The sequence below is a fragment of the Manis pentadactyla genome, chromosome 16 (assembly GCF_030020395.1).
Source record: "Manis pentadactyla isolate mManPen7 chromosome 16, mManPen7.hap1, whole genome shotgun sequence".
Lineage (NCBI taxonomy): Eukaryota > Metazoa > Chordata > Mammalia > Pholidota > Manidae > Manis > Manis pentadactyla.
The window spans coordinates 43,682,025-43,696,987 of NC_080034.1; the positions used below are offsets into that span (position 1 = coordinate 43,682,025).

The 14,963-nt window shown below is 42.6% G+C and overlaps 1 protein-coding gene across 1 annotated transcript in view; it reads right to left on the reverse strand.

Annotated features, from left to right (window-relative positions):
- Positions 1-3,202: 3,202 nt before the first annotated feature.
- LOC118924113 (olfactory receptor 10C1) overlaps positions 3,203-14,963 on the reverse strand; it is a 43,515-nt gene continuing 31,754 nt past the window's right edge. Inside the window, 1 exon segment of the mRNA XM_057493879.1 lies at positions 3,203-3,287. Coding sequence (XP_057349862.1) covers positions 3,203-3,287 — 85 coding nt within the window.

The following is a 14,963-nucleotide window of genomic DNA, read 5'->3' on the forward strand; positions in this document are numbered from 1 at the left end:
AGAATGGTATTATAACTCCTTTTGTGTTCTTGGGCCCAATTCTAGTGTGTGTGTGTGTGTGTGTGTGTGTGTGTGTGTGTGTGGTCTTCCCACACATGTACCACTGAGCAATTCTCAAACACCAGCAAGGTGTCTGAGAACTCAGCTCAATTCTGATTTTATCTGCCTGGAGACAGCACCAAATTTCCCATGGTTAAGGGCTCTGTTCTACAAGACTGCCCTCCACCCCCGACTCCAGGTGCCAGTCACAAGCCCCAGACTGTTATCTGTGCTTCAGACTTACTGGCTACAGATTGGAGGTTCCCACGACCTCCCCCTTAGGTTTGATTAATTTGCTAGAGCGGCTCACAAAACTCAGGATAACACTTACCTTTATCAGTTTAATAAAGGATCCTGTAAAGGATACAAGTTAATAGCCAGATGAAGGGATATATAGGGCAAAGTCCTTAATAAAGGAGCTTTTATCCTCTTAGAGCTTGGGGTCTGGCTCAGTGGCATGTGGAGGGGTTCTCGTTCCCCACACATAGACTCTCTCTCCAACTGTGAAGCAGGATCCAAGGAAGTGATAAGCTCTTCTCAGGGGTTTCTGTGAGGGCTTCATTGCATAGTCATGATTGACTAAATTATTGGCCATTGGCTGATTTGACCTTCAGCCTCTGTCCTTGGGTGGGGTCCAAAAGTTTCTCATTAGCATGACAAAACATCCATTTCACATTCAAGACTCTGAAGTGTCTTCAGGAACTGTGAATGAAAACCAAATATACTTGGGAATATATGTTTGGTAACATGAATGACCAAATGCGTATTTCTTACAACTCATTGTATTGCATATTCTATCTCTTGATTGCTATGGACATAGGCTCTCTTTATGTTCCTTAAACATGGTAAGCTCATTTCACTTCACTTGTTCAAGAGTGGCCCTTTCTCATCTTTTAGAACATGTTTCAAATAGGAATAGAACCCCAAACCTAGGGATACAGCAGCTAATGACAGACTAACCAGAAAAGTCATGGCAAGAAGGATCTGCAGGTGGGAAATACCTGTGGATGGTAGGAGGTAAATGAAGACCCCATTTGTGCTTCCCAGAAAATTGTGAACTTACTTTTCTATGACTACTTTATTTTACTTACTATTTTGCGTATGAGGTTCATCCATATTGTAGCATATATCAGTATTTCATTCCTTTATATTGCTGAGTAATATTCCATTATATGGACATGTCAGTGTAACTCTGGGTAAAGGAAATCCCCTGGCAAAATACCTCTAAAACAAAAATCAGTCAGAGGGAGAAATAAAGTTTAAAACCCATTTATTGCTTACAAACTGTGGTCCAGGGCTATTTCTCTTTCCTGCTCTGTCAGAAGCAAACCAGCCCTCCCCCTAACCTCTCAGGTTCTGATAAGCCCTCAGGTTGCCCAGGTAATTACCCACCGATATGGAGATGAACTACTTTTATCCACCCCTGAGGAATGCCTGTTGATATGCAGATGCACTAAAGCCAGGTGAGATATACTGGAAATATTGCAATTTTACCCACAGTCACTTTTATAAAATCCACTTTTCTGTTGGAGGACTTTTGGACAGTTTCCAGTTCTTGGCCATTTGAATAACTGTTGCCATATTGACTTAGGATGTAAGTCTTAGCAGGTCAGAAGGTGCTGGAAGGCTTGTCCTGTTCAAAGAGTCTCCTCTTGCATAAGAAAGGTGGTAAGGGTGTTCTGTGTGGTTGCAGGGTAAGAAGTAATAACCTCAGAATTTGGAGGATGAATCAGCTTTTCTGAATCATCAACAAAGATATCAACAGACTGAGATGTGTGTAGAAACTTTTAACTTTAGTATTACTATTTGTTGGGAGCAAACCTGTGGGCCTTTAGGCAGGCTCGGTTATGAAAGCCCCACCCTTAAAACCTCCCTCCCAAGGGCCCCCACCCACAAGATAGCAAACTCCCTGCTTCTCTTCTGGGTCTTGCGCTCCCGCCGGCGCCAGCCAAGGCTCAATCACTCCTCTGCACCTTCCCGCTGGCACCACCTAAGGCCCAATCACCACCTGACCCACCCCTTCCTCGCTACCTGTATAAATTGAGCCTGCAAACAATAAACTGTGTCAGCTTGATCAGACATCCTGTCTTGCTGTCCGTTCTTTGTGTCCCTAGCCCCTTCATTCTCTCCTCCAGGTCGTCGACCCCCGTTGATAGTCCCGCGGGTCGGGACAACTATTATTATTTTAATTGGAGTGCAGAGCACCCAAAGAGCCAAATTTTCCATTATCTCCAATCCCTGTTATGCCTACAGGAACCACCTCCATAATTCATTCCTTCTTTCCTCCAGTTTATGTGGACCTCAACTTTCTCTTTGAAAATAAAGGGAAAAGTCACTAAAATGGAATGGGGAGGCCAGAAGGGGGAGTTCTCATGCTGACTACTCTGTGTCAAGAACTGTCAGATATAAACCACCAACAGAAGAATCATCAGCTACAGGCCCCATCAGGAATAGAGGTACATTGCACTCCCACAAGAAATCAACTACCCTAGCAATTCAGCCAATGGGAAACCGTCATCAATCTGAACTCTTGCCTTTCCCTGTTGGATTTTCTTTCAGAATAACCTCTACTGATTTTCTCTTTCTCCGTAAATAACATTCTTCCTCTTTGTGGGACTAGCCTTTGTTTTTTTGCCCTAGCTTTCTTGTTCTGAATTGCAGTTCTCTGCTGTTTCCAAATGAATCCATTTTTTGCTAGTAAAATAACTATCTTATTTTTAGGGCCAACGCCTTTTACAATCTAGGGACTTTGTTATTCAAGTTTCACCCCCTAAAGCTCCTCCGTCAGAAACCACTCCCTCTCCCATCCCAGGCACTTTTCTGCTCTTTCATTAAGAATCTTCTCTCACTCCATTCCTCCTTCCTTCTGCTTGCATTCATTCTCAGCCTCCTCGCTTGGCTCCCCCATCTCCCTCTCCTTTGTCCTCTCCACTTTTCCAAGGTTCTCTACTTGGATCTGAGGCTCAATCAGAGCCCGGGGGGTGGGGAGAGCTTCATGATTCATTCCTGCCTTCTCAATGCAAATAGCGCAATGTGCTCCAGCTACAAGAAGCCAAGTGGGTCCTGGGAGAGAGGGAGTTAATACCACCATGGTTGGACCTCCCACGCATCCTAGAGGGGCCCAAAGTGGCGACTGATGTTCTGATTGAGGGGCGGATGGGACCTAAGTGGTCTCCATGGCAGCGTAGGGCGCGTCCACGTTGGCGCGAGGGCGAGGCTTTACCCGTCTTGTTCCTGTTTCTGATGTCCTATTCGAGGGGCAGAGATGCGTGTAAGCTGGTGGGATGGAGTCCCTGGTTTTTTAATAGCGAACGTTTTGCATTTTATTACTCTTCATGGATCTTCCACATTCAGTAGCTTAGCTACTCATAAAAGCGTGCCGCAACGGCCGTTTTCCGGGTTAGAAAGGTGAGGAATCAGGGTGACTTGCTCCAGATGGCACTTGACTGGTAACAGCATCCCAGGATTTTGAGCAGCAGCTCCCTCTTGCGCTGTGTGTGTGTGGATGTGTTATATTAGGGATGAGTGGTAAGAAAGATGGGTATTTGTGGGTACATATAGGAAAGGAACATTCAGTTGTGAGAAAATTAGAAAATATTAAGCAATTTATTTTTCATATTTGATATTTTGAAATACTTTGAGCACTTACGTGAAAATAAAGACAAAACCAAGTGAATTCCACCCCCCATCCCCCCAAATCCAGATATGCCAGAAAACAAAATACATTCTGTCAGGCTACCTGAGGCCCAAACCAAAATGGAGTCTGATGGCCATGTATTAAGAGGAGACCACATACTGTTCTGTCTCCTCGAAGAACCACAAACTGACATCTGTTTCCTGAAGGAGAACCAGTCAAAGCAGACAAGTGCTGGGAATTCAACCAATTTGCTAGGACTTGCACAGATCAACCAGGACTGAACAAGCTTGTATCCCTCAGTTACATAGAGGGACCTGAATTTCTGATCAGGTAGGCAGTGAAAGAGGAGTTTACAGTGAAAGTTAATAGTCTCTAAGTATTTTGCAAAACAAGATGTTCTGGGAGGAGCAGGCTTCAGAAAGGCCTAACAGTTGATATTTCCAACTGTTCTCTGCAGGATCTCCTCACACTGCTGTCTGGAGGCCCCCCAGCCTGTTGCCAAGGTCTAAGAGTTTTTGGCAAATCGGTATTAACCTTATGTACACCAATCAGAATTGCACTGAGTTTTCACCTTATTTGCATGGTGGACCAAAGTGAGAAGTGATTTGTGCTTATAATGACCTGCCCTATTCTTTGCTTAGACATATTTGGGGTAGCTAGCCTCTGTGCCTTCTTTTTGTGAACCATAAGGTATTTACAATATGGCTTAGTTGAGAGTTAGGAATTGGTTTCTCCAAAAGGCAAAAATCCCTTAAAAGCAGAAGCTCACCAGGAAATGAATCCCCTCTGGTTATAAAGGCTATACTTCACAGTATGTAAATCTTTCTGTGTGTGTAATAAAGTTTTCTTTGATTATATTTACTATTTTACAGAGAAATCGACAACTTGAAGACTTGTAGGATGGGGGTTAGTCAGAAGAAAAGAGGTTGAGGAGTAGCTAGCATTTTTGAGGCTTAGGGTTTGCACTTTGATCCTGAGGCAGGTGATCGGAGGTCATAGGTAGATAAAGTTCAGAACCCTTGTAAGTTTTAGTAGCTTCAATACTACTCCGCAGGTTAGAGGGACCTGAGTGGCTTTGACTAGTTGGGCCCTATGCAAATGAAGTACTGTACTTTTAGCCAATCAGGGTGCATTGTGATGCCATTAGTTCAGTTCTCTATTACGTCTGTTGGGGTAGGACGTCCTCCTCTCCTGAGGCTATATAAACCCCAGACACCAGAACCCTGAAGTCCTTCTCCATTGGATCCTTTTCTGAGTAGTTGGTGTTTTTCCTTTTCACTCACTGGAAGAGCTGCTTTGCTTGTTTCCTACTCTTGTTTGCTGGCTTCATTCTCCTTTGCGTCGAAGACACGATCCTGGGAAAAGAACAGTGTTCCCGCTGAAAACAACCCATATCCTGTTTTTCTCTGCCCCTAGAGGATCAGTGCCAGAATCTTAACAGTAAGCCAGGTCAGCTTCTTACCCTGATGTTTCCAGAAGACCTAGGGCTCCTGTCTCAGTAGCCCTTTTGCTCTTGAGTTCTCCCTTCTTACCTCTTCCCATTCTCTGCTAGCCAACTCTGACTGGGAAGAGTTAAAGTCAATGAGAGCACATAACCTAGAGCAGCAGAGAGGCTGACAGCAACTGGATGCACACCCACTGTTTCTTCCTTTGTTTTATTCAGTGTCCACTCCCACGTCCTACATTCCTTTCCTGGTCCCATGAGAGATCTTCACTCTCTAGTCCCTCCCTGGGACATTGTTCTGTGAATCCCAGAGAGCCCAGGAGGAGAGGTGAGGCAGGGGACTGGGCTCCTCGGGGGGAATCTGATGGCAGAAACCAGTAAGTGTAGGCAGGGGAAGTGAGAAGGCACCTGCAAACTGCTCCCCAGTTGGGCAAAGATGCTGGCCCAGGGAGCTTGCCCCGTGATCCTGTGAGATTTCCTTTTCGGTTTTTCTTCCCTTAACTTCTCTACTCAGTGCTTCTACCTTTGCCTACCCTGGCGCCTCCCTAGTCACTTTCTCCTTCAATCCTGCAGGAAATGGGAAGGAGGATACCCCTGACAGCAGACACCTCCAGGGGCTGGGGGCACACTTCAGAGGGCAGGACCTTGGGACTGGGGAAATGAGGGAAGGGAGTGTTTGGTAGAGAGGCTGGAAAGAGGAAGCATTAGGGCAAGGGCAGGTTGGAGGTGGTGAAGAGGGCCAGGGGTTGCCCAGAGACAAGGACAGGATGCCAGTTGAGAACAGATGTGAGTAGAAGAGAGTTCTTAAGTGTTCTGTGCAGGCAGGTAGAAAGGAGTGGAAGGCTGAAGATGGAAGTCCTTCTGGTGGCTCCCCAGGTTGAACTTCCCGTCTTTGTCTCCACAGACTAACCATGGCATCCATGCACTGTGCAGCAGAAGCTCAGGTGAGGCTGTGGCCTGGGGACTTCCTCCTGGTGTCGTTTCTCTCACTTCTTCCTCTTTCCCACCTGTGTGGTGTCTGTGTGCATGTGTGTGTTTTCCTTTTCCTTCTTGCTCTTTGGGCCTGGCTCAGTCAGCTCTTTTCCTTTACTCTGTCACACAAGCCTGGCCCCTTTTTCTCAGACTTTTACTGAAGTCTCATGATGCAACTAGGTGAGAAGGATTCGTTCATTTCTTCAAGACAAGAGCACAGTGGCCAGACACGTTGGCGGGGCCAAGGGAGACCTAAGTTCTAATTCTGGCTGTGCCATAGGTAACTTTACGGCTTTGGACACATTTAAGCCTCTCTATGTCTCTGTTTTAATATCTTCAAAATGATGGAATAGGTCAGATGAACTCACTTTACTGTTCATATGCCCTAATGACTCCATGATGCTGTGGTTCTGTTCTTTAACAGTGTTGTGTATTTAATTCATATGCCCTGTTTGGCCCGATTTTCTCTGTAGGTCACTCTGTTTTTATATGCTTCTCATGCTGTCCCCCTCTCTGTGTTTTTGTGTCTGGCTGTCCCTTCCATATTTGAGTGTCCCTTTTTGTCTCTCCTTTTTGGGTCTCATTCTTGGGCTCTTATGCCATTGATTCCAGGAGCTGCTGACATTTGAGGAACTGTGGCTAAGATACTCCAAGGAAGAGTGGGGGTGTCTGGACTCTCCAGAAGGGCCTCTACAGGGATGTTATGTTGGAGAACTACAGAAATCTGACTTCTTAGGGTGAGAAGTTATTTCTTTTTTGGCATTCTTCTTCATTAGCTGTACATGATTTTCAGTACTACTCAATGAGAGCATCAACACTGATTCTCTGACCCCAAAACCAGGGGATGCTGATGGTTGTTGGGGGTCTGATAATGCAGTTTGTTTTTAGAGAGTATTACTCTCAAAGAACTTTCTGGAAACTGAAGGTATTTATATACGGGCACTTAAAAACAATGAGTGATAGCTCCGTGTAGTGTTTTCTTAGAAAGAAGACGATTGCAAAGCAGCGATATTCCTTAATTTGTTAAAGAGATCCAGAAAGCCATGTCGGGATTATTATAATGGAAGTCTTTGGGAGCCTTAATAACCTTTGTCACTCAGAACAGAGCCCACAAATTCACGAGCAGAAACAAGTTGCCACCAGCTGTTTTACATAACAGGGAAGGCTTTCACTTATACTTCCCTTTTGTTTAACGCTATCCCTTTTATTCTTTTTGTCACCATCTCCTCTCCTTCCTCCCTTCCTCCATTATTTTTCTCATTTCTTCTCCACACTTTCTTCTCTTTTCTTTCCCTCAGTACCTAGACCATGAAGTGGCCAAACTCAAATGTGTATTGCACTCTTCTCTCTCCATTCCATTTTTATTACAAACACGTTTTAGTTTTCTAGACAGTCCAGTGAAATATGATGGAGAATCCAGCTACACTAATGAGCTATGTAAAATAAAAAGGCCTGGGAATGGGAGATGTGATGCCGGTTAAGGAGATGGAAATTTCTGGGTCAGTTTTAAGATAGTTATCTCACTCCCATCACTGGCATGACTTTTAGTGGGTGCTGTGAGTTGGACAAGGAGGGTGGATTAAGGAAGCTAAGAGTCATAACTACTTTAATCAGATCTTTGGCCTACCAGTCCAGTATAATCTTCCTTAACTGATTGGTTATAATGAAAGGATCTAGTTGATTTCGTCACATTTCCCTTTACTTCAAATCCCAAACTTCTCCCCAAATCCTCTATAGGCGTACTGTTAATCAGCCCCCATACACTACAGTTTGGGGTGGCGCTTCACTGATAAATAAGACATGGCTTCTGCCCACCTGAAGGTTACCTTTTGGATGGCAAGACAAGAGGTCCATACAGAAAATCACCTGCTAGACACAGAAGACTAAGTATACTCAATGTCAAATGAATGTTCTAGAGTGGTACTACTTTTTCAAAGTGTGGTCTGTGGACCAGTGCCAGTCTGTGAACTGTATGTTACCCATTTGTGATGGGATAAATACACACACTGAGAGAAAGCATTTAGAAATTTCTATAGATTTGACATTGTCACAGCTGTGTCAGGCCTGTGACCCAGAGGGCTCATCTCATTGGACCAAAATAACAAAACAAAACCCCTTGTCTTTTATTACAGATAGTTTGAGAAGCACTGGTTTGGAGAATAAGTGTTAGGTAAAGTGGGTGGTTAAGGATGGCTTCACAGGGGAGGGAGGTGGAACTTGAAAGATGAAGAGAAGAAATGAACTATGGAGAGAGGAGAAGCAGTGAAGGTATTCCTGGCAGGATAAGGGTGAGAGCAAAGACTCAAAGGGAGGAAGACTTACTGGGTGACAGTAAATAGGTTAGTCTGCCTGGTGAGGTTAGGGTAACATGAGAGTGTGGAGGTGATTACAAAAATTGTTGTTAGACAAGTTGAATAAACTACCTGGCCCAATCCATGATACTTGGTTTTGTGGTCTGTGGGCAGCCATTCAAGGTCTTGAGAGTAAAATGGACCACATGTATGTAGGACAAATGGAGGTAGACCTAAGATGGTGGAGGGGTGGTAGTTCAACAGGTGGGTCTGGACAAGTTGAAGAATGACTTTTCTGAATTTTGTTTTTCTAAAGTGTTATGGTATAGAGAATATAGGGCAGGATAGCTGTAGATAATTCAGTAAGAAATTTTGGTTTTCTAATTGATCAAGTATGATTCCTGTTTCCTAAACCTGAGCTGCTCTCACTGCTAGAGCAAGGTAAGCATAGATTGCTGATGCCCCAAGACCTCTTGATTTGGAGCTGAGGCCAACTTTTCCTGTAGCTAAGAGGGCGGGGTCCAAAGTACAGTAACTGAACAGAAGGGAGGGTTTCAGTATTTGGGGAGGGGCTTGGGTAAGGGGGAAATCAAATTTACTCTTTATTTTCCTTAGTCTTAATCCTTTTACCAATCTACTCATCCAGTTGTTGAGTTTCTTGGAAATCTCTTTGCTGACCCTTTGCCTTTTGTTGTTCCATCACAAGACCCTGTTCTCAGAAGCATTTGCCATGTATTCCTCCTCACCCTGGAATTGTCATTCTGCATTGGTCCCCCATGCTGCCCCATATGGCTTCTTACCTGCTGGGTCTGTAGGCAATTTGTAGCTATCTCTGTGTCCTTTAAAAAAGACTCATCTATTGATAGCTCACAGCTCTAACATCCAGATCTCATTGTATTTTAATTCTTGCTTTGTTCATTTAGCAAGTATTTATGGGAGATGCTGTGTGCTGGAGGTGTGCACTTCTGGAGCTCTATCGGCATGTTCTGAGAAAAACATCATTTGGAATGTAGATTTAGATTTGTTCCAGGGGTATAAGGGAGATAGAGTGGCTTCTCCTTTTCCTTCTAGGTAGGCTTGTAAATTTTTGAAGATTCAAACATATATATATATATTTTTAAATAATTATTTTTTATTGAAGGGTAGTTGACGCACAGTATTACATTACATTAGTTTCAAGTGTACAACACAGTGGTAGAACATTTATATACATAATTCTAGGTTCCAGCTATCACCCTACCAAGCTGTTACAATATCTTGACTTTATTCCTTATGCTATACATTACATCCCGGTTACTTATTTATTTTACCATTGGAAGTCTGTCCTTTTTTTTTTTTTTTTTTTTTGTGTGTGTGTGAGGGCATCTCTCATATTTATTGATCAAATGGTTGTTAACGACAATAAAATTCTGTATAGGGGAGTCAATGCTCAATGCACAATCATTAATCCACCCCAAGCCTAATTTTCGTCAGTCTCCAATCTTCTGAGGCATAACAAACAAGTTCTTACATGTAGGACAAATTCTTACATAATGAATAAGTTACATAGTGAACAGTACAAGGGCAGTCATCACAGAAACTTTCGGTTTTGCTCATGCATTATGAACTATAAACAGTCAGTTCAAATATGAATACTCATTTGGTTTTTATACTTGATTTATATGTGGATATCACATTTCTCTCTTTATTATTATTATTTTTAATAAAATGCTGAAGTGGTAGGTAGATACAAGATAAAGGTAGAAAACATAGTTTAGTGTTGTAAGAGAGCAAATGTAGATGATCAGGTGTGTGCCTGTAGACTATGTGTTAATCCAAGCTAGACAAGGGCAATAAAACATCCACGTATGCAGAAGATTTCTCTCAGAAGAGGGGGGTTGAGGTTCTAAGCCTCACCTCTGTTGATCCCCAATTTCTCACCTGATGTTCCCCCTGCGACTGTGCCTGTCTTAGGTTGTTCCTCCCTTGAGGAATCTTACCCGTCTCTGGCTAACCAGTCATCTTCCGGGGCCAAACAGGGAAATGTGAAGTTGGTAAGTGAGAGAGAAGCCTTATTGTTTGAAAAGGTTAGCTTTTTACTTCTTTGCATATTTATGTCCTGTGGCTTCTATGCCCAGCATTTGTCTTGAGGTATCTTTACCACTTGGAAGAATTATGATACTCGGTAAATTTGATATGAGGCACGAATTCTATTTAAGGGTTGTAATTAGGAAGGAAGAAGAAAAGCTATAGAAGTAGCAGGCAGAAGAAAACATGGGAAGATTGATTATTTCTTTGACATATCTTCTTGTAGAGTAACTTCAGCATATATAGGTTTTAAGCTACTACTTAAATTGTGCACACACATTAACATAATAGGAGTATAGTTACATAACCAAAGCATATCTGTAATTACCAGCCATCTCCAGTGAAACCAAGAAAACCAGTTAGGCACCTTAGGCATTTGTGAAAACTTATCTATGATATGGTGGATATTGTCCAACTGAACTTGAACAGTCTGAGAGAAATCAGACAAATTAAAACAACCCATTTCTGGGGACTGTTCACATGCCATATGTTCTTTTAACAGTAAATAGTCTGTAGTTGTAAGACTTTGGAGCGCTACAATTTGCACTTCTCCAAATTCTTGGTTGAGTTCCAACAGTATAGATCCAGTCAAATTTGTTGTTTTACTGTATGCACAGGCCAGCTTAGATGTATCCTTCCTCATTCCCATGGCAAGTCCAGGAACTGGTGGGATGAGTGCATCTACAGCTGTAGCAGTGCGTGGATCTTTGTTGGGGTTTTTTGATGATCATCTTCTGGCATGAGTCTTTCAGAGAGTGCAGATGTTGGAAGTTCTTTTTCATATCGTATCTTAGTTCATTTTTGGGGTAGCCCAATTAGGCTTTGATTCTCTGTATAAACACAAACAGACCCTTTGCCTACACTTTTATATGCCCTTTATACCCTTGTGTAGAACTTGTTGGAGGTTACCACACAGAAACTGCCCTTTTTTTTTGCTTTGTTTTTGGTATCAGTAATCTACACTTACATGACGAATATTATGTTTACTAGGCTCTCCCCTATACCAGGTCTCCCCTATAAACCCCTTTACAGTCACTGTCCATCAGCATAGCAAAATGTTGTAGAATCACTACTTGCCTTCTCTGTGTTGTACAGCCCTCCCTTTTCTCCTACCCCCCCATGCATGTTAATCTTAATACCCCCCTACTTGTCCCCCCCTTATCCCTCCCTACTCACCCATCCTCCCCAGTCCCTTTCCCTTTGGTACCTGTTAGTCCATTCTTGAGTTCTGTGATTCTGCTGCTGTTTTGTTCCTTCAGTTTTTCCTTTGTTCTTATATTCCACAGATAAGTGAAATCATTTGGTATTTCTCTTTCTCCGCTTGGCTTGTTTCACTGAGCATAATACCCTCCAGCTCCATCCATGTTGCTGCAAATGATTGGATTTGCCCTTTTCTTATGGCTGAGTAGTATTCCATTGTGTATATGTACCACATCTTCTTTATCCATTCATCTATCGATGGACATTTAGGTTGCTTTCAAGTCTTGGCTATTGTAAATAGTGCTGCAATAAACATAGGGGTGCATCTGTCTTTCTCAAACTTGATTGCTGCGTTCTTAGGGTAAATTCCTAGGAGTGGAATTCCTGGGTCAAATGGTAAGTCTGTTTTGAGCATTTTGATGTACCTCCATACTGCTTTCCACAATGGTTGAACAAGTTTACATTCCCACCAGCAGTGTAGGAGGGTTCCCCTTTCTCCACAGCCTCGCCAACATTTGTTGTTGTTTGTCTTTTGGATGGCACCCATCCTTACTGGTGTGAGGTGATACCTCATTGTAGTTTTAATTTGCATTTCTCTGATAATTAGCGATGTGGAGCATCTTTTCATGTGTCTGTTGTCCATCTGTATTTCTTTTTTGGAGAACTGTCTGTTCAGTTCCTCTGCCCATTTTTTAATTGGGTTATTTGTTTTTTGTTTGTTGAGGCGTGTGAGCTCCTTATATATTCTGGACGTCAAGCCTTTATCGGATGTGTCATTTTCAAATATATTCTTCCATACTGTAGGGATCCTTCTTGTTCTATTGATGGTGTCTTTTGCTGTACAGAAGCTTTTCAGCTTAATATAGTCCCACTTACTCATTTTTGCTGTTGTTTTCCTTGCCCGGGGAGATATGTTCAAGAAGAGGTCACTCATGTTTATGTCTAAGAGGTTTTTGCCTATGTTTTTTTCCAAGAGTTTAATGGTTTCATGGCTTACATTCAGGTCTTTGATCCATTTTGAGTTTACTTTTGTATATGGGGTTAGACAATGGTCCAGTTTCATTCTCCTACATGTAGCTGTCCAGTTTTGCCAGCACCTCCTGTTGAAGAGACTGTCATTTCACCATTGTATGTCCATGGCTCCTTTATCAAATATTAATTGACCATATATGTCTGGGTTAATGTCTGGATTCTCTAGTCTGTTCCATTGGTCTGTGGCTCTGCTCTTTTGCCAGTACCAAATTGTCTTGATTACTATGGCTTTATAGTAGAGCTTGAAGTTGGGGTGTGAGATCCCCCCTACTTTATTCTTCTTTCTCAGGATTGCTTTGGCTATTCGGGGTCTTTGGTGTTTCCATATGAATTTTTGAATTATTTCTTCCAGTTCATTGAAGAATGTTGCTGGTAGTTTCATAGGGATTGCATCAAAACTGTATATTGCTTTGGGCAGGATGGCCATTTTGACGATATTAATTCTTCCTAGCCACGAGCATGGGATGAGTTTCCATCTGTTAGTGTCCCCTTTAATTTCTCAAACATATTTTTTTCTATTATAAATGTGATGCCTACTTATTGTATAAAAGTTGCAAATATAAAAAGTGTAGAAAATTAAAAAACACCCATAATCCCACTACCCAGATAAAACTTCTCTTTACATTTTGGTGTATTCTTCACAGGCTTTTTAAAGTTAGTTTAATATAGGTCTAGAAACGATGTTCATCTTTTTTACATAACCCAAAATGTCTCTAAGAATGAGAATGTCAGAGTGATAGGCGGATACTGTGGGCCTACAGTCAACTTCTAAGGCTCTTTAAATCAAACTGTCTAAACATGAGCTCTTGTATTTTTATTTTTCTGGACAGTGGTGGCCAGTAATATTTTCATGCTCACTTAAACTTGGGGCCTTCTAGTTATATTCCAGACTCTGTATATTTTTTGACACTTTGGAGATTTTTAAAGCCCATATATATATTAGCTTTGATTGTGTGTTGGAAGAAGTCTGGGGAAAAGTTCTTCCTGTCTTGAAAATGTGGAACCAGAAAAGCCTGATGTTGTCATTGGCAGGTGATACGGTGATACGGCTTGGGGACAGCAGGGAATATACCCTGGTGTCTTCAACACTTCTTGACTCCCATTGGTCACTAGCAATAGTTGGGCAGGCCCACTGATCTTCCACATATCTGTAATCATGTTGAATGAATGGTAAATATATGGATTATTCCTTTATGTGTGTGTGTGTGCATGAACCTTTTTGTGCATGTTTTTGCCTCATGATAAAGGAAGAAGTCATGCACTTGATGACTTCTTGTTTTTAAACAGCTAAAAACTGATCCACAGATGTACCTTAGCCCTGTCATTGTCCACTTGCCTACTGAGAGAACTCCAGGTATCTCATCCTTTTCATAGAGATCATCTCTATATTATATGCATGTCTATTGGGGTATGTATATATGTTTATAGTCATATCTTTCTGTGTGTGTTTCTGTCTCATTTTTATTAAGGAGTTCCAGAACTCATGGATAGGGCTAGAGGAATTCAAAACTACATAATTGACGCGGTCCGGCTGCGCCGAGTCGAGCAGGTCCTGACGTGCGTAAGGGGGGGCGAAGAAAACAAAGACAGACAGAAAGAACTGGGAGGGCTGACGCTCTTGCGCATTGCCAGCAAAGCTTTATTAGAGTCCAGAGTATTTATACAGCAAAGAAGGCACACTATTCCAGGAAATAGCATTATTCAATAGACAATCAAGCACAGTATTGACGTCAGCGGTAGCCGGGCAAAGGTAGGCACAGCAGGGCTCCTTCAGTTGCTCATGGAATGCGTAAACAGGATGTTCTTTGTTCTCCATTCCCGCCACATCAGCAAGTGGGGGAAAGGGCATAGCCTGCTCCCCACATCTCCCCCTTTTTTATTTTATAAGAGGGTGATAGTGCCTGTCTTAGGTGTTCCTGGACGACTCATCTGGACTTACCCATCATTGGTACACACATTCCATCATGAGGGCCCTGTCTTAGGTTGCCAGAGGTCTCCAAGACACTTACCCATCGTTGACTATCCTGTCCCCTTCTCCACATTCATATAAGGAGGGTGGCACTTAAGAGCTAGCATATGGGTCTCAGAACACACTTGCAAAAAGGACTGTAATCCTAGTTTGATGACACAAGGTATCAATATCATTACAAGAAGACATAGCAGAGCAGTTGCAATGGATAACAGAAAATGGGGCAAGTCTCCCAACTTGCCGAAAGGAGAGGCTGCGTGCTTGAGGGTGTCTAGGATATCTTGAGCGGTTTTAACAGGATCAAACCACAGT